This window comes from Saccostrea echinata, unplaced genomic scaffold, assembly GCF_033153115.1.
Source record: "Saccostrea echinata isolate AGI-Se365-2 ecotype Australia unplaced genomic scaffold, CSIRO_AGI_Sech_v1 ptg000029l, whole genome shotgun sequence".
In the NCBI taxonomy this organism is placed as follows: Eukaryota; Metazoa; Mollusca; class Bivalvia; order Ostreida; family Ostreidae; genus Saccostrea; species Saccostrea echinata.
Window position 1 is genome coordinate 17906301 of NW_026889778.1, and position 27144 is coordinate 17933444.

General features: G+C 32.4%; 1 protein-coding gene and 1 long non-coding RNA gene across 8 annotated transcripts in view; both read right to left on the minus strand.

The window, feature by feature from the left end:
- Window positions 1–1227: 1227 nt before the first annotated feature.
- LOC133195661 (FERM domain-containing protein 4A-like) overlaps window positions 1228–27144 on the minus strand; it is a 63063-nt gene continuing 37146 nt past the window's right edge. For 2 of the 7 annotated variants that reach the window (XM_061331554.1, XM_061331553.1), the window contains exons 8-22: window positions 24244–24309; window positions 23391–23448; window positions 22647–22733; window positions 21213–21289; window positions 20680–20784; window positions 19607–19748; window positions 18656–18806; window positions 11212–11348; window positions 10881–10997; window positions 10434–10580; window positions 10037–10118; window positions 6189–6250; window positions 5618–5721; window positions 3932–5272; window positions 1229–1471 (exon numbers count right to left, since the gene is read on the minus strand). In XM_061331554.1, the coding sequence (XP_061187538.1) occupies window positions 1264–1471; window positions 3932–5272; window positions 5618–5721; window positions 6189–6250; window positions 10037–10118; window positions 10434–10580; window positions 10881–10997; window positions 11212–11348; window positions 18656–18806; window positions 19607–19748; window positions 20680–20784; window positions 21213–21289; window positions 22647–22733; window positions 23391–23448; window positions 24244–24309 (2884 nt within the window). In that variant the 3' untranslated portion in view covers window positions 1229–1263. Of the gene's footprint in view, window positions 1472–3931; window positions 5273–5617; window positions 5722–6188; window positions 6251–10036; window positions 10119–10433; window positions 10581–10880; window positions 10998–11211; window positions 11349–18655; window positions 18807–19606; window positions 19749–20679; window positions 20785–21212; window positions 21290–22646; window positions 22734–23390; window positions 23449–24243; window positions 24310–27144 lie in introns of all 7 variants that reach the window. The other 5 variants (XM_061331551.1, XM_061331549.1, XM_061331556.1 and 2 more) reach the window with 5 other exon arrangements.
- LOC133194577 (uncharacterized) lies at window positions 14056–14989 on the minus strand. The gene is made up of 3 exons (XR_009722124.1): window positions 14942–14989; window positions 14259–14327; window positions 14056–14130 (listed from the first exon to the last, which is right to left on the minus strand). It is a non-coding gene; the product is annotated as an uncharacterized LOC133194577 (long non-coding RNA).

Here is a 27144-nt window from a genome sequence, read left to right on the forward strand (position 1 = left end):
CATGCTTGAGTCAGATGTAGTCTATAAGGGTCCATGAAATGAACCCAAAGATCCCAAATGGGTTTTTATCTAAGAAAATTCTTAAATGTAGAGTATGGCATTAATATCAAAACTAAGAAGAAGCCTTTCAGTTCTACTCAAGGTAATTATATCTTAAAACAGGAGCACAAAACTGTCCAGAGCAATTTGTTAAAACAACATGATTGTTTGTAATAACTACAGTGTTTATAGAAGGATTAAAACAAGTTGGGTTTTTTTGTTCTTAGATTTATAATTAATTAACTTAATAATTTTACAAAACTGAAAAGAAACTTGAATTGGAAAACTTCAGTTTTATACAGAATGCTTATGGGTATGGGACCTGGAGAAGTGATACATTCTGAAGATGTTCAATTGCAATTTGAGACATATTCCATATTATTCATCTTCTGTTTTTATGTTTATTTTATTTTTGAATTTTGTATAAGATTGAATGAATTAAAGAAAGAAAAAAACTTTAACTTTGTATTTCCCAGTATTTCCCACTTTAGAGAAATTTGTAGTATTTCCCAGGACAGGAAATACCGGTATTTACCACTGGTAATTCCCACCACTGGTATTTCCCAGCCAACCCTGCTTGCTATTGGGCAACAAAGCTTCATTTATCAGATTATTGATCCTCTAAATTGTTGTATTGTACCCAGGTGAACGTTAAGGCCCTTGGGCCTCTTGTTTAAACATGGTCTTGTTCTGTAGAACACATCAAAAGAAGTTCACAATTTGATTACTTTTTTGAATTTGAATTATCAGATTTTCAATGACTGTAATTAACTATTTACTAATTATTATTATTTATCTAAGAAAAATTTGACCATAAACCATTATCCTATTAAGCATTGTACATAGAGGGATTCAAGACTGCTCAACAAAAGTATTACTAATACTGTCATTAACTGATTTTAATTTGAAAATTAAAATAAGAACACGACTATAATATACAAAGTCCTGTACCTACTTCACTTTTCAAATGAAAATCAGTAAACATCAATGCTATCAGGCTCTCTCTTCCGCATAAAAAAAAAACAAAAACAAAAAAAATAAAATATTTGGTAAAAGACCTTAAAGACACAAATTACCATTTTCTAACCGGTCTCTCTTTTCAATCTGTAAATTTCTTTACTATTTTTCTCTCTAAAATTTTTTTTCATTAAAGAAGAAGTTGACATTGTTAATTTAAAATTTTATTATGTTTATCAATATAAATAATAACCAATAGTTTTTTCTTCAGACAAAGGACGGGTTCTGATTGGTTCCTTCTTTGTCAATCCACGCCATCATTTCCTCTCCGAAGTCGTCTGCCACGGAATCTTTACTGAAGGCAAAGCTAGCGTCCATGGAGACGTTGGGTGACTTCCGGTCCTGATGATTTCCACGAACAGGAGAACATGGCTTCAAACCGCCACTTCTTTCCATCTGCGTTTTGTGGTGCCTGCTGTAAAAAATTCCAATAAATATTATAATTCAAATGGATCGTCCTTTCTGTAGCACAGGCCTTTATTTCGATTTAATCCTACTGAAATACCGGGGGTATCAAATATCCCCTACCCCCTTCAGTCGTATGTCAGTCAGATTAGAGCGATTTGAAAGGTCTGTGTTCTGTAGTACGTACATGTATTATCAGTGATCAACACAAAGTAACAAAAGAAGTTCACAATTCTGCTTCCTTTTCAAGTAGAATTATCAGATTTTCCATGACTGTAATTAACTATTTATCATTATGTATCTAACATAAAATTGGATTAAAAATCAATTACTTAATAATTTTAGAAAGAATAAATTTATAAAATATTTTAAACTCTCCAAAATAGACCCTTTTTCCAAAAATGGGAGTAATATATGTACTATAAACATGCAAAAGTGCATATAACCAGTGAAAATTAGAAATAACAAGAAGCCCACTGATCCTGACAGTCACATCAGTATCAGTTTCTCTTGTTATGACCAACTTCATCCCACCTAGCATTTTACACACTTTTTTACAAAATGGTGAGATTTCAGAAGGAAAGATTGCAAAAATTTTGATGGATTTTGGTCCAATTTATACAGGTATTTGGGGCTTACAATAAACATTACCAAAATATGTTATAGTGAATAAGGGAGGCAGAAATTCACAATTTTTGTTCCTCTTTACTCAGAGATGCTTTATACCAAACTTGATTAAAATTAGTTTATATAGCCTTTCTAGAGGACAAGATGGAAATGTTTAAAAGTTTGTGACTGAGGGACCACTGAAAAAAAAAAACCAATAGGTCACTTGAGAGACTCAGGTGTCCTAAACAGGGAGGACAAAAAAAAATCATGCATAAAATCAACCGTCTAAACTACAAACAAAGAGCACACAGACACGAAATTTCTGAATATCAATGAAAAGTTAAGATATGATATATATGCTGATTAGTAGGGCATGCATCAGCCTAGCAACTGTTACCATGGAGATAGTGATGTGTACATAGCAACAACAATATATAAACAAGTGTGGCAAAAATACATGCTTTAAACACATTCAAAAAAATACTGATTACATTTGGTGTCAAAAAAATAATGAAGCACAACTCTGCATTTATGTAAGCATTGCAAAATAATATATTTAGTGAGTTATTTAAAAACAAAAAAAATTAATCATAAATTGCATACAGTGAAGGTTATGATTAACTGAATTCATGCTGAACATACAAAGCTTCAATTCAAATATGCAAAATTAAATAAAAACATTACATTCAAAACCTATGCAGAATCACAGTATGGTATTCCTTTCATGCATATGAAAATGTTTTTCCTCCATATTTTTTTCCAAAATTAAAATCCTTTTCCAAACACATTCTTTCTTACATACGTTTTACTGGTATTTAACAAAGAACATGCTAAAATATATAAAACAAATATGTACATGCTGGATATATAGTTAACACATCAATTCCTAAATCTTTTTTCATTCTAAATCTTTTCTTCCTCTGAATGTTGTCACATTTCTGTTTAAAATCTTTTTTTTTTGTTTCAAACATCTTGTGTGATACCTTTCAAAATAGCACATTTTCACTGTTTTTCCCGGATGCTTCGGTTTCATGCAGAACACAAGAAGTACAACTGTAAACTTAATTAATTCTTCCTTTTTTTATTCTTTACTTCATTATTCTTATAGAACAATTCCAAGACTGATTTGTATATTTCCTCTAAATCACACTTACATTTACAAACATGTATTCACTTAACCATTTTGACTATTGTTCATGGGTCTTGTATTCTCTCTCTCTCTCTCTCTCTCTCTCTCTCTCTCTCTCTCTCTCTCTTTACATTCTTCTGAAAACATCAAGCACGCACGATCAAGCAAGTTACCTCCCTTTTGCCTTACATACAGTGATATAAGATACAATGTACAATAATATTACATTTCAGAACTCTCATAAATCGTCAAACCTTTCTTATTCTTATAGGAGACATTACAAAAAATAAACTGCAAAAAACTACTTAAAAAGATGTACATTTACAAAATATTTCTAAAGAATAGGACTTGACTTTCACTTCAGCATGTACTGTAGAAATATATGCAAATGAATGATAAGAATGCTAAATCTTAAAAATACAGTTATCCAGCAGTTAAATTTGGAAATTAAAATTCCTAAGTCCTGTAAAATATAACAAACTCTTAAAAGTGCTAATATCACAAAATTTAAGATAAACAAAAAATAATGCCATAAAATGTGAGAAAATGAAACTGTCGAGTAAATGGAAAAATAAAATGTGTTTGAATCATGTGCCACAGTGAGATTTTTTAGTTTTGAAAAAACAGTTATTTCATTTTACAGATCACACAAAACACATCAGATATCTCCATGGAAACAGTAAACAGACTGAATAGTAACCATGACAACCCTCAAGGCTCTCTCTATCTCACCTGTGATGAGTCCTAGGAGTGGAGGCCTGATTTCGTGTTAGGGGGTCACACTTTTGAGGGGTCAGAGGTTGATAATGGGTGTGTTTAGTTTGGACAGATTTGTACACCCTAGTACCAGTGGGAGTCTGCATGGAGTATTGCACATGAGAACTATGTTCTTTGACAGCCTCAAAACGAGGCGAGCCATGTTGGGGAGAGTCAAACGATTGGTCGTTCTCTCGCTTGTGTGACATGAATGGAGAGCCCCTGCGGGTCGCAGGCGAGCCCGGGCCAGGGCGACAGGAAACAGATGATAAAGAATGAGAAGGACTCGTGTGTAATGAAGACGAAACAGGATGAGCAAAAGACGAGTTTGAACCTGAGAAGGAGTTCTCTCCCCCTGAGTCTGTCGATTGCTGGGAGGGGGAGCTACACCGAGATCCTCCAATCAGCTGTTGTTGATACTGTTCAATGTACCGCTGCCGACGCATTTTTTCACTGTATTTGTAAAAGTCTGACATTTCAAAAGGTTTTGAGATCACCTCCACATTCCGATGAGGCTGAATTTTGGTCACAGTCACTACTGCATTTGACTTTTTGGTATACTGTGGAGAATCAGATTTGCTGCTAGGATAAAAACTTTGGTCACTGATAGAATTTGGTCCTTTGCTCCCAAAAAAGGAGCCCTCGTGTAATCGAGGACTATAACAATGGTTTTCAAAACTGTTCTCATGTTGATCAGGACTGGTGATTATTGGTGAAGGTTCCGTGAATGCAGAGTCTTCCCAGGGTGCCGATTTGTGACGCTGGTGTTTTGGCGTCCCCGTTTCCTCGTGTTTCACCGGAACCTCTATCACACTGTTTCTAGATGACACAAGGTCATATTCTGATTGAGAATTCCTCTTACTTCCAAATTTAGAAGGTTCTAGGTCAGTTAAAACATTACTTTCACCATCACTGAGTTGTCTATCTCTGTACGACCACCGATCGCGGCGACGTGTATTCCGTTCTAAGCTCCCGTAATGTCCCTGAGACATAGGTTTGCGGTGATAATCATCGTACTTAAGAGACATATCAGATTTACCATAACCTGTCAATACATTATCACTAAAATCAGTGTTAGTGGGAGTCTTGATTTCATCAGTACTTTCGTAATGTGAAGTCCTCTGAGTGTTTAGATTATACATGTTATTGTTTGAACTAAAACCACTGTCCTGACTTCCTTTCTCATAACGTTTCACGTTCTCGTATTCAGATTGGCTAGACATATTGCTGCCAGACGAAGCACTTCGACTGCTGAGAGGTGGAGGGAATATCTGGTTCCTGTAGGTGTTTGCTTGGCTTAGGGAATTCAACTGGGGGCTAAAATGTAAAAAAAGAATTCAATTTACATGCAATAAATACTCTATTCATATAATCATTTCCATTATATATTGTATGACTAACAATTTTGTAATCTGAAGTAATTCTGGATTCAAGGGTTTCAATAATTAATTTCATTTGTTTAATTTGAATGAAAAATACTTGAAATGCAAAACAGCAAAAATAGCCTCATTGAAAACTTTTTAATACAACCTGTATTTTCACAAGGGACTTCAAGTGATAAATTCAGAAAATCAGCACATGTACGATGTATTCTGCTTTCTTGACACTGCAAAGTACGATCAGAATTTAATAAAAATATCAAGAGATTCTGACTACACTGACCTGCTGAGGGTGGGGCTGAGAGGGGATGGAGACGTGGGGGACAGTTCACGAGTGGTAGCTGACCGTTGGATTGTGATCTGTCTTGGGCCGTCACCAGAAGAGTGCTAAAATCAAAAACAGATTAAGTACTGTAAGAAAACTTTTCTTATCAAGTAAAATGAAGGACTTTTGCTTTTTGAGTTTTTAGCTGTACGAATTTTGACACAGTTATAGCAAACATTCAGGGATGGCTGAATTAGCTTAGCTTTTTCCTTTATTTGTTATATCAAAGTAAATATTCATTAATTTCTAGAACTTAGGAGAAAAAAATACTAGGTCACTGTAAGCATAAATTTGCAAAATTTAAGTCAACTATAAACATGTTTCACTCTACTTTCTCCATTTTCAATCATATTATGTACACTTTTTTAACTATGGATTTCACAAACTTTTTTCATGATTTTTTAAACATTAAAATCAACAAGTTTTTGACAAGTGCTTCTTTAAAACTTCTTTTTTTTAAATTTTGCCACTTCAATTTAAATGTTATCAATGCAGAATAAAAGAATTAAATAAATTTTTATCAACATACATCAACTCTGCGCCTTGGTGGTAGTTCTGGCGATGTTGTGTCCTGTAGTCGTGAGTTTGTTCCTACAATACAATACATAGGCACGTGAAGTTCCTGAAATCCATCAGTTTCTAAATTTATCAATTCAACATTAATTTTACATAAAGTAAACACTACATTTGTCTTCAGATTTCACAAGCACAGTAAATTCATGATATAAATATTTGTTATTCAAATCAATTGCATACTGAATGCAAAGAGCATAAAACAATAGAGCAACAAAAGACATCAGAGAAAGATGGTCAAGATTGACGGTCAATCATCTCATAAAAGTTGGTACGTGTCTGAAGACGGTTATTTCCTTCCACAATACTCCTTGGTATGTTACATGTTCATCTTAAGTGTCCTCCGACTACAATGGAAATGAAACAATGTTCTCCACAGAGAAAGTTTGTCAATTCACTCCGCAATAATTCATCTCCAAACTCAAAATGGTAAAATTTATCTGCCTGCTAAAGCTGAGAAGATCCAGTAAATATGAGAGAAGAAACTGCGAGCTTTTTATCCAAAAATCAAAATGGCAAAAACCTCCAATATGTGCCCAGTTTTATTGCTAATGCCAGAAAGTGGTGTATTTCAGGAAAGCAGTGAGAACTTTTTATCCAATCCCTTGGTAAACGTCATTTAAGATGACTCTAAACGGACATTAATTGATGCATATACTCTCAGCTTCCAAGCTTTACGGTATCCTGTGAACTTAAAATTCTTTTGAAATCCTGACACTAAGTATCCATTCCAGATTCTTCAATACATTCCTCCATAGCATCAGATGCCAAGATGTCTGTTTAAGTTTTTAATCTTTGCAGGTTATATCTTTTTAACTTTGAAATGGAATCTTAACTTTGAAAAGAAATCTTTGAGATTGGTACAGAATGCTGTGAACTTTGAAGAATTTGAGATTTAGTTTTTTTTATCTGGCTAATGTGTGAGTGTTTGATTGGGAAGAATTTTTTAAATCAACATTAAAAGGATCAAGCCACCAGCCTTATGTTTTCTTAAATGGTTGATTAACTGTAGTAGATTTCCCTTGAACTCAGGGATAATCTTATCTTCAAATGTTTTAATGCGCTGTTTTGAAATCTGCACTAAGCAAGGTGTATCTTGATCAGAATCACTACAAAAACACAAGGTGTGTTTGAATAACCTGCAGTGCTAATTAAGATTTTCAAAAAAGTTTAAAGAATATCAGTTTTTTTCAGCTGCTGTTAACCTAATTCAGTAAATATTTATTATGTTATTCACCCTCCCCCCTTTTCATTTTCCAAACAGTAATCTTTTTCTTCGTTATTGCTAAGAATAGTCACTGCATGGTGATCAACATAGCCCCCCCCCCCTTTTTCTTTTTCCAAACCGTAATCTTTTTCTTCGTTCTTGCCAAGAATAACTCATAATTTTTTCATTGCATGGTGATTTTACAAACCAGCAACACAAAATTAACTTTCTTATCCTTAGAAATTAATTTTCTTGTCCTTAGATTTCTATCACTAAGAAGTTAAACTACCCTAACCAATTATCCACCTAAGACAATATATCCTGTATACTAGTATAACAGTATTCTGATAAAGAACATACATGTACACAGTACATGTAGAAGTGAAGCAGTTTCAAGTAGATCCCCCTCCCTTTTGCACTAATCAATCATAGACAAGTTTCTAAGCATTCCTCTTTCCCTCCCCCTTCATCTGTCTCTATTTGCTTAGTTAAGATTTTAAACCATGTTGATACTTTTTCCAAGATACACCATCAGATTTTCAAACCTAGACTGATTATATATGTACTTTATCATATCAACACGTTCCTTTACAACATGCTATGCTCTTCCTGATGCAGATCAATCGGTGCTATCTTTGTATATACATTTTTTTCAAGAATTAATATGATTTTTAACTAAACAGCATTTCTAATTTCTTGTCTGGCACCTTCATTATTTTGTAGTGGAAAGCTATCTTTGACACCTATTGTATGGTGACAATAAAGCTGGGTAAACCTCTATCCAAAAATGTGGCTATAAAATCGTGTATAACAGAAAAAAAAAATTCTAGCTTGGAATGCTTTCAGAGCAGATAAAGGATTTTGATTTTTGCAAAAAAGGAAAACCTTTTCCCATGTTTAAAAACTTTACCCCTAAGTTTTCTTGTTTCAAAATCTAGTGACATTTAATAGTCAAGTTTTTATCTAAGACATTTCTTAGTTTTGTAATTTAGTTTTCTGCCAAGAAGTGACTTGTTTGTCACTTTGTCAATTACTATATTCCATCAAATTATATATATGTGAAGATTGCTGTCCTTTGTTGATGTGACTGCCTGTATAAAAAATATGCAGACTTAAAAAGTCTTTATAGTAAGCATTAAAGCTATATATGGCATATCTGAGTTAAAAAATAAAAATATGAGATTGAGTATAGATGAACATGATATTTCTTATTTATGTTCAAATTAAAATTTTCACCGATTCTGAACTTGAATAACCCCACGTTTCTATAGTTATAAACTGACTTTATACTGTGTCTGATATTTAAATGCAGAGTCGGTAAATAAATCGGTTATTGTTTTAAATTTCAATATCTATGAAACGCGATTGATTTAAATTGTGTAATTTATAGGAAAGTCCTATCTTTATATAAAGTAATAAAACAAATAGAAATATCTTTATAATTTTACTTAGTCTGAACTTATCAAAAATATGCCATATATCACTGTAATATCTGCAAAAAGCCAAGATATGTGTATATTAGCAAGCCCAAGCCAAGCTGTGTATAACTGAAAAGCAAGTAAAACCAAATAATCATAAAATTTATTGTTAAAAACTGGTCAGGGAGAATAAGTGATAATAACAGAGGAAGATAACATAAAACAAAGCATACAAATGAAAACAAAACGCTCAGGTGAATATGAATGCTGAACAAAATGAAAATGAAACTAGGAACACATATCATGACAATCACTTTTCATAAGTTTTCAAAGTTTCTGTCAATCACATTGACAATTTTGAAAGTTTATGGTAAGTCCCTGCATGTCATAATATGCAAATGAATGATTAATGATGCAACAATACACAAAAAGCATAAATATGCGATTACATGTAAGCCCAACACACACAAACACATGCACATATGAATACATGGGAAGTTGATCTAATGCTTTGTTAATGTTTAACACTGTTATCTCCCTTGAAACGGTAAACAAGCCACTTAACTCCCTTGGCACTATTGGAAAGACATTTTTTGTTTCGAGTTAAAACAACAAATAAATTAACACAGAAAGCTGTCGCACTAAAGCACACAATAAATAAGGGGGTGGATCCAGGATAAAAATCTGAAGCCTAGACTTGACTCTCCACGTTCTGCTTCTGGGTGAGTTCATGACACATCCTCTCGTACTCGTACGACTGCCAGGAGGCCCGGGTGGGAGACGGAAGAGAATGATATCCCGAGGAAACAGAAGACGCAGCAGAATTTGTGGATCCTGAAGATGAGGAAGATTTCAACACAGGCGTAAGCTTGGGCATCTCTAACACAGGGTGCAAGGAACGATTCAAAGATCCATAATTTTCACAGGTGGATTTGTTGAGGAAGGAGGCCTCTAAGATGCTGTTGTTGTTGCATCGATCTGGGTTGTCGAGGTAGGACTTGTTGAGACGACTCTTCACGGAATACCTCTCTCGGAACGACTTGTAGAGTCGGGAGGTCACGGAGCGCTTTCCTCGTCGCTTCTCAGCTAGCAGCATGTCGTCACAGAAAGTGTTAGAAAGACACTGATCTAAGTTGCACTCTTTGTCTACTAAGCTCTGATTAACTACACTGTACATACCATCGTAAGATGGCGCTCCTGAGGGGAGGAAGTGACTGGGGTCACCCTTGGTCTCCGACAATTTCTTCTCCATCTCCTTCAGCTGAAAGACAAATGAGGTCATAAGTAAACCATATAAACATATTCATCAGATTCACTCTCACTTTAAAATTAATTATTTTTTGTGGACACTTTAAAATTAATTATTTTTTGTGAAAACCTCAGAAACATTTATGTCTTTTCCTTCATTTTTGGGAACAATTATGCTGTATAGTTGTGCCATTTAATTACTAAAACCTTACTTGAGAAAATGTTTTGCAATGAAATTCTTGCTATAAATTTCATTACTAAAGTATAACATTTAGTGTAACACAATGAAGTGCATACGAAAATGACCTTTAGAATATTCAAAACATACCTTGGCCTGTGCCTTGTGGAAGGACTGACGTCTCTGCTTGCGGACATACTTGCTGACGGATTTGTCCGAGGACAATTTCTTGGCAGCATTGGTGATCTGCTTTTGGAGTTCATACTCCAGCTCTAGCGTAGATAAGGCATCATCCGTCTGTAAAAAAAAAAATAACAATCATTACACTATTCATACTAAGCACAATAAGCTGAAAAGTATCTATCCAGACCTTTAAATGCTATTCAGCTTTTTCTAAATGCTTTTCTGCTTTTATTTCATAAATTTTACATTCTTATTTGCATCATCATTAACATGGCAGAAAAAAAGAGTCTTAACTAAATTACTTATTTTTTTTTTTACTTTTGGAGAAATGTTTTTCTGGAAGACATTTTTATAGACACAATACATGATGACAGTAAGTGCCATTTTAGGATCTTTACATGTTTTTGTCCTTACCTTTTTCTCAGGAACCTTTGAGGCCAGTGAGAAGGCGGTTCCTACTCTCTTTCTGATGGTGGGGAGGGGTTCACCAGACTGCTGGGGGTAATCCAAGGGCAGACAACCTGTCAGTTCCTAAAATTAATAGTTCACACATTAGCCAGATTCAAATAAACCATATAAAACACATAGTAATAAAAACTGCAAATTCATGATTTTTCCAGTAAATTGTAAATTTAATATTTTTTAAAGTGTATATTTCTTTAAACTTTGATAAGCAAATTTATTAACAACATAAATTTTACTTTTGAATTAAATGATGTTAAACCATATTAACACAATAACTTACCCCCTCCTGTATACATAATTGTTTCAGTTCCTCTAACTTCTTGCTGACCGCCTCTTCAAGGGCTTCCCTACGAGCCTTCAGTGCAGTGTACATCTCTCTCTGGGCCTTCACAGCCTCAATACTAGGGTCACAGTTCACTGAAAAAGGGACAAAGGTCAAATATATTAACATGTTCATGAATGCAAATTTTCATGAAATTTTTCCTCCCTTCTAAAAATAAAAGATACCCACTTTTTAAAAACCTTTTTCCAGTGAATTTATTTTGCTTCTCGGAATTAAGTCATGAGGGAGAGCTGAACTACAGAATCATCAATCTCTAAAATATCACCTTGACATGACAACGATGCACTCTAAATACTTCCTTCCTATGTTTGTACACTCTCCTATCATAATACCTCATTTCCAAGTCTGGAAAATTACTGCTGTGGTTCACACAACATTCAGATGGTGTTTTATCTCCCTTTAATCTCTGTTAAGGAGATTATCACCACCACCTAATTTTCTTTGATCCTTTATTTCCTATGATAAACACCATTACTAGAGAAAACTCTAGTATTTATTGGATAAGCAAAACTCAGCATGTAGTAGCTATTTGTTTTGTTTTTTTATAAGTCTGGTGTAATAAACTTTATGAGGGACTAATTTTTCCCAGACAAATCAAGTGGGGTCCTGTCTGGGTTTGGAATAAACTCAATGTATTTGGGGTAAACCATAATTTGTTTAATATAAAACATTAGATAAACTTTATCTCTGAAAATTCATATTTCAAAAAAATGTGTTTCTTCTTACCACATGTATTTATAATATCCAACTTTTTTTTTATTTTTACCTTCTTTTCATATTTTATTTATAAGCTTTTTTAAATAGGTTACACAACATGTGCTTATTTAGTAAAATCCCATTACATAAATTTTAAATCCTACTTTGAAAGGCAGATTATTCATTATTTCATTTTTTGTTACCTATACTAATTTTGTCATTCAATGCAGAAAATGTTATTAAATTAATTCATAAAACCACTTTATTTAAATACAAAATCACATTATAAAAACTGCTTTTGAATTATTAGTTTTCAAATTGAAATAAAAAAGATTTTATATCCTTCAATTATCCTGTATAATGAAGCTAATTTTTAATAATCTACTCAAATGTTAATTGACAAACATATTGACACCTGGGGGACAGGTATAATATTTTAATTAACATGTAACTTCACAGGTACACACAGACTACACCTGTAACAGGTGTGACAATTTCAATTTCTTAGATAATTGGATGACAAATGACATATTGTGTTATTGTGTTCAATATGATTATGAAACAGGTTCCAAGACCACACATTTATGTTGAACATTTAACAATTCAGATTTTATCTTAAAGACTTCAAACGCACCTGTTTCTAATGGATTTAGGAAGTTAACATCCATTAAAGTAAATCTATCATTCAATTTCTGTCTTTGAAGTAAATAAGTCTTCTCAACATTAAAGAATTTAGATCCATTAAAACTTAACATTAGTTTATGCCCAAGGTAATGATAAATTGAACCAATTAGTTACAGAGTGTATGTGTGTGGTCAGATTTAAATTTAATTCTTTTAAAAAAAATCATTTTTTTTTAAATTGTCTCAATTTCAAGGAAATGTGATTTTTTTTATAAGTAGATGTTCACAAAAAAAAAAAAAACAAAACAATGGAATAAAATTTGCCTTAACAAACTTGTACCAAAAAAAAAAATACTTTTGTGTGGTCTAATTTGAATTTTACTAAACTTAATTTATAAATGAAAAATAAATTAATAACAATTTTTTTTTTCATTATTTCAATCTCAACAAGATGTCCCATATCGAAAATGAATACAAAAATAATACAAGAAAAAAATACTAAAATAATACAAAAAAAGTATATTTTTAATGACCAAATTTGGAACCCTCTAAATCTTGGTTCCAATTTAGGTCAAAAATAATAGACTTTCTAAAAGCCAAACACAGAAAAATATATTTTTAATATACTTTATTTTTTCGAAATAATACAGAAATGATACACATGACCTGTAAAAACGTATTGTTTTTGTACTTTTGTATTATTTCTCTATTTTCCTCTCCAAAGTATAAAAATAATAGAGTCCATAGAAAAGTATAGAAAAAATACAGAATGTATTAATTTTGTATTAGCATATATCATTTTTGTATTTTTTCACCTTTAAGAATTAAAATACAAAAAAAATATAAAATATATTAATTTTGTATTACATATATTATTTTTGTATTTTTTCATCTGGAACAATTAAAAGTACAAAAAAGATATAAAATATGAAAATAATATAGTACACAAAAAAGTATGAAAAAAATATAGAATGTATTAATTTTGTATTAATATGTATTGTTTTTGTATTTTTCTCAGAATGAAGGATTGTATTTCAAAAATATCAAAAAAGTACAAGAATGATAGACAAAAAATACATTTAAATGCTTAAAATAATACAAAACAGTTTTAAAAACTACAAAAATGATCATGGGCAAAAAATTGTTATTAGAAGAAAAGGGGTTGGAGATCGAGGTTCTTAACAGCATCTATTGATTGTTATTCAAATATCTTCTATTTATTTGAAATATTTTTTAAATAACAATTTGAGTAACTCAGTCAGATTACCTTTAATGTACAAATAGCTAATTAAAAAGTAATAAATGTGGCCAGGCTACTGATTCAGCTACCAATTGTAGTCTTTCTTTTTACATATAATCTGTTCTTCAATAGTCTTGATCTTTTTCACAAGTTTAACTAATCCTGTTTTCTTTGTACTTTTACCAAATGTTTCAATCTTCTCTCTGCTTTTGTATGGAAAAAGGTAGAGGAGTGTTTACTTTGTTGCAGAAGTCCATCTTCAAATCACACAACCTGTCATCTCATCTGACTTCATCACTGTGAAATATAGAACAGAATGATATAATAATAAAATTAATAATAAAATTTAATGAACCATTACCTCAACAAAACACACATTTTCACATCCGAAATAATTCTCTATAGATTTTGTTTAGCTCACACACCTGCAATACTTTCTTGAGAGGGATCTTCTTCCTCCATGACTAATCAGCTTTTCTTCAATGTTCTGCTGACTAAAATTAACAATAATTATAAATTGAAATTCCAAAAGATCCAGCAAAGTTCACCAAATTCCATACAATTGTACCATTGAAATTACTTTTCTTTAATCTGGGGTGTCTTAGGGGACAATCATTTGATTTGACAATCTGGATAAGAAAAAGGGGGGGGGGGTGACTTATAAAATATTTTTAAAAAAATATTTGTAATAAACAATCTGTCCTTGTAAATGTTGAAAGAGTAAACAAAATGTGTGCCCCAATGTTATTTAAATAAACTGCCCCCTCCCCGAACCCAACCTCCCCCCCCCCGAAAAAAAATTGAGTTTATACAAATTACAGAATTGTTTTTGAAGGGAAAATAAATAATTCGTTTCTGGTAAACTTGAAAAAATTGGAATGAATTAGAACTAGGAAGCCGAGAGCTTGAAAATTACCCCTATCTTCCACCCCTCCCTCCCCAATCCACAAAAACCCTTGTTCCCCACATGGCCAATAACCGTACTATTTTATCTTTCTACAATACTACAAAATGGGTAAAAAAGGGCATTCTTTGATCCTCTATCTTTGTACTAAGTTATTATTTAAAAAACTGAAACTTTAATGTGCTAAAATATACATAATCTTACCGCAACTGTCGTTGTTTACACCAGAAAAGTCCTGATACGATGCCTAAAAAACGTCAGTCTCCTTATGTATTCGCTTTCCTTGGTTCATATATATGATCCTGTTTACCATGATTATGCTGAACTTCTGTTTTTCGATCCATTTTACTCGTGAGCAAACGCTAGTTTATTCAAAATCACCTCCAGCTTTCTCAACACGTCCCGGGAAGAATTTTCAAAATGGCGTGGGTGAAATATTTTTGACCAATCAGAGATCAGTACGGAAGAGTTTTAAAATCTGACCAATCATATTGTGTCATATATACGAAAATTACCGATGTTGAGATCGGAACAGTTAGAGAAAACATATTTACATGGTTTTAAATATTTTGAATCAAGTGAACAAACCTAAAATTATATTAGAAAAAAACGATGTTCAATTTAATCATCAGAATCATTCTTTTATTCCTTACGGAATTTACCGATTACGAAACATTGTTATTTCCGGTCATTATTTCCGCTGAGAGCAGCCATTTTTATATTCAAGTTGACCTGTGAAGTAGACCATAAAGTTCAAATATAATGATCAAAACGAGCGGGAGATACATAAGATATAGCCTTTTTGACGGACAACTTAACTCATACGTACGGTACCAGAGATTGAAATAATGTTGAACAACTATCCTTTACACCAATTTCACAACATTCTCTATATTATTTCATGAAATTCTTTCGTAATAATTTCTTATTTATTTTTTTTTTTAAAGCGGATAATTAAATAGTTCTATTCCATGTAATTGTAATACGTACTGAATTAAATATAACGTATACTTAATTGAGTTGTATAGTCAAGAAAACATCGTAGGTACTGTAATTAGTGGAACTCTCCATGTTGTTGTTGTTTTTTTTGTTGGGATGTGTTTTCACGGGTAAATCATTATTTCTTTGAGTAGTATAACATGTATACTCGTCTATTGTTAGCCTGCAGGTGGCCACCTGTGCTGTTGGCGATAGTTGTAAACACTTGGTTGTAAACACGCTGTAAAATTTTCAACACAAAAGAAAGTCTGAAACTCTGAAACTTCAAAATTTACCGCGTGTTTACAAGTATCATGTTCAGCACAGGTGTCCCCTTAGACGTATCTATCCCTTTCCAAATGACAATTTCACACCTAGTAAAGACATGTTTTAAAAATGAAATTGTTATGTTAACAAATTTAAACTACTGAAGTTTTCTGTTCTAAATAGCAATTAAATTTAATGTGAATAGTATAAAAGCAACCTTTTATAGCAGTGGTCTTAATTAATAAAATCTGAGAAAAAGATATTAATTCCAACAGACTTATTGCAAGGACATTCTGTAAATTTTACTAAGTTCAAAGAAATACAAATTTCAGTAAAAGAAAACACTAAGTCCAAAATAAATATGAAAAAAATACATACTGACTGTATAGTATTTTTTGAAAAATTATTAAGTCCAAATTTAATACAAAAATAATACAGACTAACTGTATGTAATTTTCTGTAAAATTACTAAGTTCAATTTTGATACAAAAATAATACAGATTAACTGTGTGTAATTTTCTGTAAAATTACTAAGTTCAATTTTAATACAGAAAAAATACACTTGAAAAAAACTAAGTCCACAAAAATACAAAAATGATATACTGAAAATAATCTAAGTCCCAAAAAATACAAAAATAATACCCTGTAAAAAATCAAAGTCAGATTTTAATACAAAAATAATCTACCTATTTTTTGGTGATACAAAAAAAATATATTTTTTCTGTATTAATTTTAAACAATACGAAAATGATTGTATTAAAAATATATTAAAAATATACTTTTATGTATTATTTTTTGATATGGGGTGTTTCTCAAAGAGTATGTGATGTTCACGAAAAATAAAATAAATAAATAAAAAAAAAATTTTAAAAATTGGAATAAAATTTGCTTTAACAAAATTCCTATACTTAACACCCCCCCCCCCCCATCCCTCAAAAAAAAAAAAAGGTTCAATAATGTAGAAAAATATTCCTTGAACATGATAAGTGTCCAAAAGACAATGATTCTTATCTGAAATGAATTCATGTCCACAATGATTCAATTGAAGGTCCCTTTAGCCCTTTTATAAAAGCTATTCAGAAAACTGTTGACCCAGTTAAGAAATGTCATCACCTTGAACACTATTCACCTTTCACAGACAAACCAACAAAGACGAAATATACTTACACAGTGACATATCATAAAAACCAGAGTTGTCGACACACATCATGCTCCTGTCCATCATGTACGAACTATTCTTCATAGTGACAAGCAAAACTCAAGAGGAGGGTTACATACAGGACACAATAAAAACAATCAAGATCTCTTAATTATCTGTCCACTACAAAGTGACTTTTGTGACTTAATTAAGAGTTCCAGGTAATGAAGAGTAGATGCCAAGCTGTGGGGTAGCTCTGATCAGCCATGGACCCGGTGGGGGCTTATATATACACACACACTACTCTATCTTCTAACACAGCCTCTAGTCCCAAAGACAACACGACAATTACCTATTGTTTGTGTACACAGGTAAAGGGGTGGCATTAGAGCCACTTTTCTATCTAATGTGGCCAATCTCATTCAATTAGAAGTCAATCAGGCTTGTGTGTGTTTGTATTGTTGTAGGTAATAGGTAGATAATGGGGTCATTATTTCTGGCCCTTGTTTCCTGGGGTCACAGATACAGGTGAGAGATAAGTGTGCCTCCCTGAAGATTTGTCACCTGATAGCAGAAAAATGACCCTCATGACACAGTCCACTGGTACCATTAGTACTTACTTAGTACTTTTTGGCACAAGGTCAGCATCAGGTGTAATGAAGTACTTATCACACCTGAGGTACATCATGAAGTGCTAACACACTTGTTTTCCACTTGTTTTCACAGAAACACTTCACAGAGCTACACTTTGGAGTGATAATGGTATCAGAAAAACATAGAGTACCAAAAATACAAGGTAATATTACAGAGAACTGACACTGTGGTAAACATGTTATTATCCTCTTTAACAAAGAATTGACTTCAAAGGTAAATAATAAACAAAATCATTTCTATTCTACTGCAGTAACTGATATAAGAATATTTTATTATGATTTATTAAATAAAGAATGTTTCTTTAGTTAGATAAAATTAAATATAATTCATGACATAAATTATTACCCCGGTACTTAAAAAAAAAAAAATTAAATTGAAACAATTTTCTGTAATTTTATTAGCTTTTCATTCTTTTCTCAAGCATTCATCTTTTTAAACTATAAAATTATTTTTTTCTGCTTCAAGACTGCACATATAATTTGCACATAAGTGCAAATTTTCTGAAATTGATATGCATATTTTCTGAAATAAGCAATTACAAAAAAATATCAATTACTGATTTACTTTTCATTCATTCTATTTTAACTTTCTTTTTTTAAATTACAATTTCGATTCCTTCCCCATTTTATTTTATATACATTATGTATTTTATTTTTGGGGCAGGAAAAATAACCCCTCAATCCTACTGAAGCTGATCATTGCAAATGTGCAATAAAATTTAAAGTTCTTTAAAATTACAATGATTAGGAATTATCATAACCCCCAATTATTAATCCTTGAGAGTATATCTGAATATCACTGAAAAGCTTCACATCACTTCAAATCGTCAGCTACAAAACATGATTATTTACTTATTAAGGATTATAACACTGAATACTTACAATCAAACCTTGATGCAGACAGACTCGGTAAACTCGCTGAACTTCCGCTCCGACTTATTGAGTCTGAACCAAGCGAGCCTTGTAAAGATGAAGTGCTGCGAGATAATTCAGCAGCTATCTCACTCACACTACGAGCTTGAGACAATGACGACTGAAACAAAAATATTTTATGCAATGTGTATGTCAAACATCTCAATTGAGATGTTTAAGGAAGTAAAATATCTTGAAGACCTTTTTCCTTGAATTGTAATATCAATTCAATTGAATTTGGTAAGGTGCCAAGGAGGGTGCAGAGATGCATGCTTAATAAAAACATAACAAATGTTGGGCAAAAAAAATTAATCTATATTTTCCCAGGCACCACTGCATCAGGTCAAACACGGCCACGTTGATCAATTTTATCGACATATTGAAAAGAAAATCTCAATTTTCTACTTTTCCAAGTTAAAAAAGAAAATAGAGTTATGCCTCTTTTCATACATGCTAATAAAAAGACGTTTTAATTACACAATATATTTCTTTTTAAAATAGTATTTTCTGAATCAATTTTCCATAAACAGGTTTGGAATAAAATATTCAAAATTGGGTCCATAATATGATTAATACACGAGTGCAAAAAAAGAAAGAATCAGTTGATATCTTTTTGTTTACAGAGGTAATAGAAACCTGCCTTTTGCATTGAATTTCCAAATTTTTAGCCAGAGAAACTAAAGATTAATTTTTTTGGCCTTACTATCAAACTCAGCATAAATGTTGTCAATGATATTTGGCTCAAGAAAAGTACAACTGTACAAATACTTAAAGTATAAGTATCTCTGTGTATTTTGTATTAATAATGAATAAATTTTTATCAATTCACAATTTTCAATGTATCATAACCTCCATTCTTAAACATTATTACCTAAAGAGTGCCAGCATGCAAGTGCTTTTATATGAGTTGTCTGCCCCTACCTTATTGTGTTTTCTATCGAGGTAAAATTGATGTTGGGCCACGGCCATACACCAGATACATTTTGTCAGCTGAGGGGTGGCTCCAAACCACGAGTGGACTATAACGTTACCCGGTCCAAAGGTTCGACGACTCACAGACACCCTGTAATTAGAGAAAACAATCAGTTTCTAGAGATCAGTTGGTTAGATGCACATCTCTTTCCATCTCTTTCCACCTTCTTGCAGTTTGGTCTATCAAAGATTGTGCATATATATGTTGGTTCTTCAAACAAAAAAAAATGCAAATGAACACACCAACAAAACCAAGCAGGTACTAACACCAACAAAAAATACTAAAGTGAAAACATCAGTCATGCTTCTAAACAAAGAAATTAAATGTCACAGAATATTTATAAAGTCCTACATTTATCAATCATGAATTTGTCTGTACAACTTCTTCACACCTATCTACAGAATCAAGCTTACAATTTGTACTTCAACATAGGGAAATTAAATATCAAGAGGTTGAATTATTAATCACCAAAGAAATAATTGATGATGAAGGTGTGGACTGAGGAAATGGAGTTATATACTAATCCATTTTTTCAGGGAATGGCCAATCGTCCTCAACAATTCCTAATGTAGGAACAAACTTCAGCTCAAAAAAGTGATTATCATTTATCTAACATTTGTGGGTCCCATATACATGTATATTTTATAATTTTATAACGTTTAGAGCTCTCTTTACTGCATAGCAAGATCTCTGTTAGAGAACTGTCATTGTGTGACCTTACGCAGGGGTCTGTCACTCAGCTGAGCTCTTACTGAGTTCTTACTGAGATCTTACTCAGTGGTCTGTCACTCAGCTGAGTTCTTAATGAGATCTTACTCAGGAATCAGTCATTGTGAATTCTTGAAATTTTACTCAGGGACCAGTCATTGTGAATTCTTGAAATTTTACTCGGGGATCAGTAATTACGAGTTCTTGAAATCTTATCTTACTCAGGGATCAGTCATTCTAAGTGAGTTTACTTACTGAGTGGTGGGGTCAGTGAGATTACTTACTGAGTGGTGGGGTCAGTGAGTTTACTTACTGAGTGGTGGGGTCAGATATTGCATCTGAGAGTTCATCAAACTCTTCAGGAGGCTCGAGTATGGCGTCCTCGTACAAGTTAAAACTGCTGAGCGTGTGCACAACACTACAACACAAATCATGCTCATCTTACTAGCAGCACTCGGTAAACTACAGACTCCTTAACATGCCATGATTATACATGGGGTACACAGAGAAAATTGTTAATAGATCAATGAATTATTAGTATACAATTTTAAAATAAAAGAAAACATGGATAAATGTCATAAATCAGAATTCAAAATTAACAAATATAAATCAATCAACATGCCTAAAAACAGGAAAAAACTATCTGAATTTCATGCCACATAAAAATTTGTCAGTTCTAAAATCAAAAGTTTAAAAAGTTTCCTAATAAGTAAAGCACAGTATGAAGTCATTCTTGGAACATTCATTGTCAAAATGCGACATTTTGTCTACTTTCTACCACAACAGATCTGCATTAAAAATGAATGAACAACAAGATCCTGAGGCCCTGTGTCCTGACTAACTTACCGCTTGGTGTCGTGGACTTCTATTGAGAACTTCTTGTCTCTGTAGTACAAATTTTCCAGTTGTTTCCAATTAAAAACCTGAAAAACAACCAACAAACAAATAAAATACCTGGCATCGACCTTTAAGGAATAAACCCACTGCTAAATACTTCACAATTTGATGCATATTAATTAGTAATCCCACACGTATTAATCCTGCTGTTAAATTTATGCATACTGCGGTTTTACATTCAGGTTTTCTGTAAATATTCTGTTTTACTGTAAATTGCCTGTCAAGTTTTTATTTTGACAGTTCTAAATTCAGAATTTATTTGACAGGATCAAATATCATTTACATAATTAATGACACCTAATTAGAAATTACTTGGATTTTTTTTTTTAAATAATCAAAATATCTATCTCATATTGTTTTCCTATATGTAAAAATTTTGAATTGCAAGCAGATCTATATAAGGATACAAATTTACAATTTTTTTTTTTTTTAATACAATAAATTGATATTCTGGGAATATCTCATTCATCTACATTCCATTTTGAACTTGAATGAAGTATTTCCTGATAACTTCCAAGAATTTTACAATTACAAATCAATTTGAAAAAAATAATCCATAAAACACTACTTCACCAAAAATTAAGGAAAAAACATCCTCTGTCAAAAACCATGATAAACACAGTGTCCTATACATCTGCATACATATACAACACTGGAAGAAATGTGTAATTAATCTAATTATAACTTAATAATTACTTTATTTATTGACCTATCCTTGTGTTAATATGTACTGCATGTAAAAAGGATGTAAACATCATGTATAAGGTGTAACAGTTTTAATTCAGGAAGTAGTATGAAAATTTATTTTTAGACGCCCTTGGCTAAATTTGAACATCTAGTTCTAGAGATTAAGAGGCATTTATTAGATACAACCAAAACAAGTTAACTGTGATAACGATCTACATGTCTGTAATTCCTGCTTTGAATATTAAAAGTTACATCAGGCTTTGAATTCAATATGCTTCATCTTTGGCTATCAAGAATATATTTTACATATTAATTAGGTTAGAAATGTCTACATACATGTACATGGCCGAACTAGATTTAACGTTTGACTTTCAATACCAGGGGTAGCATACTAGAATTCCCATTATCATGAATTATTTAGACTCAACTGTACATTTATTTTATATTATGTCCAAATGTTCAGAAAATTCAGAGTTATTAGAAAATTTTTAGACAGAAAGTTATCATAAATATGATCAGTTGGTTATTGATTACTAAATAATAAATAAATGTATGCATATTGCATAAACATCCATTCAACTTTATCCACCTGCACTGAGTATACTAAATACAACTGTGTGCAGACTGAGGAATGATTTATAAGAATATACAAGCTTCTCCTTTGGTAACTATCCATTGCCCCCTGTTTTAACGTACCTTTCTAGGTGTGGTTTTGTCTGTCTTGTCATACACTGCGATCCCTTTATAGCTTAGTCCCAGCCACCATGGGTGGTCTTTCTTATCCTGAAATCAAAATATCAAGACATTTAATGCAGATGGACAGCCATTATAGATACATAGGAAATCTGACCACAAGAATTAGGAGTGGTCTCCCTTGTTCTGTTGGACAGATACACATATAATTGGGTGGTTCTTCTGTTTTACATACCCCATCCAAACACAGCTGAATAATTTACCACTTGTATACATAGCAGAATTCCATAAAAAGAATTCTTTCACTGAGAATGGATGTACACTTAACTCTACATCCACAACATAATGCCACTCATGGAAAGTGAAAACTATTCACATCTATCAGTCTAACAAGTCAGAACTACTGGTGAAGAAAAACAGGAAGTGATGGGGTCATTCTCAGTGATCCCCCACAAACAGAGATCTCCCCCCATTTCTAGTGAAGATAAGACCCTTGTTTCTCTTGATCAGGTGTCTGTGTGTAGTATTCTATGTGTCAGGTGTTTATCTGTGTTGGATCATTATCATCAGTATCTCGCTGTCTGATTACAGAGAGCCACTATATCATTAGAGTTCTACCCCTGTATCATTCTATCTCGAGCGAGATGCTATATGTATCTCAATTTAAACACACATCTTCTGACATTAAATAACATCTATTGATAAATTTTACTTAGATTTTAATCTAAATTTTAAAAAACAATTTACCTTAACTTCATAGTAATGGGTTCCGTAAGTTGGCAAACTTTCAACAATACTGAGATAACTGCAATGAAAGAAAAAGTTAAATTGTTTTTAAATGTTTAATTTAACTGATATGACAGATATTGCATGCATAAAAAAATATTTCTAATAGTTTAAAATGTATATATATATGAGAAATATATCCATAAATACATTGTTTATTAGAATATTGCCATACGTGCTACCTGCTATACATACCCTCATAAACCCAGAAAATTGACAGTAATTCCTAATTAAATCATGAAACGCTAAAGAAAAAATCTAAGATTTATGTGAAGGTAACAAAAATTCTCTTCCAGAACCCACACATTTTATTTGAGAAAAATTTTACGAAAAATTTTTTACATAGCATTTTTAAAAAATTCTCTTAACTTCCATTGAGTAGTTCTTTGTGAAATATGCTGAATTGCACGTGTCTTGAAAGATATTTACAATGCCCACTTCACATAAAATATATGTATCTCCTTATATCCATCAAGTTAAATCTACTTCAAATGAGCAGTATTTCTGAGTAACAGCCACTCCAAATGCAAGCCTTGTCTAGTCAGTTCATGTACAAATGCATGCTCTGTTTTGGGGTTGCACAAAAGCAGGTCAAATACATGTACTTACAAGCTTAAGAGGTTCAAAATTCCATTGAAATAACCATACATACATGTTATTAAAGAACAATACTGAATGAGTTTTGTAAATTTTTCCTCCCTCACATTGATTTAGCCTTCACATTTGCACATATCTTATAGCTAAAGCAAGAATATAAAAAAAATTTACAGCCCCCTTCCCACCCCCAAAAAAAACAAATTGCAGTTTGACTTACTTTACAATAGCGAGTCCTCTCGTTGATCCGGCAATTTTCTGATAATAGGATATCACTCTATCTTCACTGAAAAGGCAAAAGTACACAATTAATACAAATAATTAATATCTTAATTAAGATACCAATTGATTCGGCAATGATCATTATGACATAAAAGTGATGTCACACCAGAATTCCTGTATGTATTTATGAAACAGTGGGACACAAAAATGCACACCTATTCTATCTACAGCTATTTCATCATAACCTCTCTGAATAATAGAAAATAAAACATAGTGGCTTAATAATTGAAGAAAAAAGACAGTGAAATAAAGGATACGAAAAACACCTATTTCTCGACAGTGAAAAATGAACAATGCAGGGTGTCCTATCGGCAAACAATAACATACGAGTGTAGATAAAAATCCTTGAGAGCAGTGGCCCGAGTTAATAAGCAGGTAGCGGGAATCCTAAAGTAGAAAGATTCCTCAAGTTACAATAAAGTAAACAGTTCACAATAGTGACAGATTAATGGTGGATAAACAAAATGGACATATTATTTAGGGGGGCTGTTTTGACAAACTGTCCCAACATTGAAATCCACTTTATAAAATAAATGGGACAGAATTAAAATATCCCACTAGCCCAATACTTGCCAAAAAAGACCAGTCTGTCACACCTTAATTCTTTTTAATAGAGACACCTTCATTCCATACATTGATTGGAAATAGAAATAATCTTAATCTGAAAGACATCTTGGTTCAATTACTGTAGTTCCCTTATAAGCAGATTAGAGACATAAAATGTGTACACAAGTCTATACCTTACACAAACAAAGAGAAGCCCCAAGTTGTACTGACTTCAAACAATAACAGCTTTTAACCATATGTCTTTGTTTTTTTTTTTAAATTCTACTTCAAACACATAGCTCATAAACGGACAAAAACATTTCTTACTTTAACTTACCGACTGAACCTAGCCAGAGTCCAATTGAAAATGGTCAGAGGAAAAATTATCCAGAACAAAATTATGTAAATTCACCTCTTTATCCTTGCAGAGAAAATTACAAATTTACATACAAATTATGTCTGTATTGGGACAATTTCAGACAAGTAACAGATTACAGGTCGGTATCTTTTGATCAGAGCTCGTCATTATACCTGCCGATACCGAAGGAATGTGATTAAAACGCATGATCTGCCGCCCAGGGATGCCCCAGGGCGGGAGAGATTGTTCTTGCATGAGACACTTACCTGTCTCGGATTTCAACACATTTAGCCCAAATCTACAGTAACTGATAAATGCTCCAAACAAAAGGTTACGAGACACAGATCACAGTGTATGATAAAATCGTAACAATTACAACTTTCTTTTTTTCTCCTCTTTACATAAGTTTAACACTTGACTTATTTCAGCCCAGTCATTTCAGGTCCTTATTTTCTTTTTCAAATGAATTCACCTCTCATAGACAGGTTCCAAATAGCTAATAAGAAGAGTTCTTACAAACATCCAATGTTCACCCAAACTTCACTAGCTCGACCTGCAGGTTCCCTTTGATTCTCCAGATAGTCAGGAGGAAAATCAGCAGATCTTTCTTAAAGATAGCCCCCAAATCATGAGCCCCTGCTCTAAACTGATAATTGAAATTCTCAACTTCATCTCTGAAAATGTTTTTTTTTTTTCAAGAACACATTCAAGAAATTTTCATCACATGTGCAAACTTCTGAGAGGTGATGTGTGGTTTTCCAATTATAACCCCTGACATTTCTTTTGAACCTAATCTTACCTAACTATCTGCCCTCACCTCCATTAAAACAGTAAGTATGACACTGAAGGAAATTAAGGAGCACCTGCCTGCCTTCCAAAGATTACACAGGAACATATAGAAATCCTAGTTTCCTGCTCTAGCTGCTGAAGTTTACAGAAGTTCTCTCATCCCCCAGGGCTGATTTCTATATAATGTTTCAGTTAAAACTCACGTCCTAGACATTCCAGTTTTAATATAAATGTAAGCAATTTTCCAAAGAAATGTAGCAAAGTTTTCTAAAGCATGTAGATTCATGAATTTTTTGAAGATCCTTTGAGTATTAAAAATGAACTGCAGCTGCGAATATTGAGACAAGTATACATTGAAATTCTGACAAATAACTAACATTTTTAAGCACTCTGCAAGAACTGGGAAAGGAAGGGAGGATTCAAGTGACCTAGTATATCCAGAGATTTGTTCTGCATAAAAATTACCATCACCACCATTGAAAATGTCATGAATTTAAACATCATTACATTTTAAGTGCAGTCAACTTGTGAGATGAGGGTAAATTCTGAGTTTGAATTTCAAACATTTCATTTGCAACAGAGAAGTTTCCCAGCCTCCCACTTGGAGAGAGATTTTTATTATTTTATCTAGAAAGCTGTGAATCTTATCTTTATAATGCTACATTTTTAGTGGAAAATCCTATATCTGATAACACTAGATGTAAATATTATTCAATGGGCTGTTTTTCTTTTCCTCCAAAATTGCCAGCTACTGCAAGCAGAGTTTTAATTTTTTTTTTCTCCTTTTTTTTTTTTTTAATTTTGCACTGAAAAGAAAAGGGAAATGACACGTACTAGATAAAGCTGAACTCTATACACTTACATTTCATTGTTTGGAAAATTTATGTCAAATATGCACTGAAGCAAATTTTAATATTTCAAGCCAATCATAATGAAGTGAAGTCATGAAACCTTAGTTAATTTAATCTAATTACAAGGAAATTAATGTAAAATTCCTGGAAAACAAGGACTCTAGATCTATGTTCCGATTTGTATACATGCTATTTTTACAGTATGTCTATTATATTGCCATTGGGGCTTCCTATCACACACCAGGTTACACTAATTAACCAAATGAACCATAAAAATCAGTCATCAATCCAAATC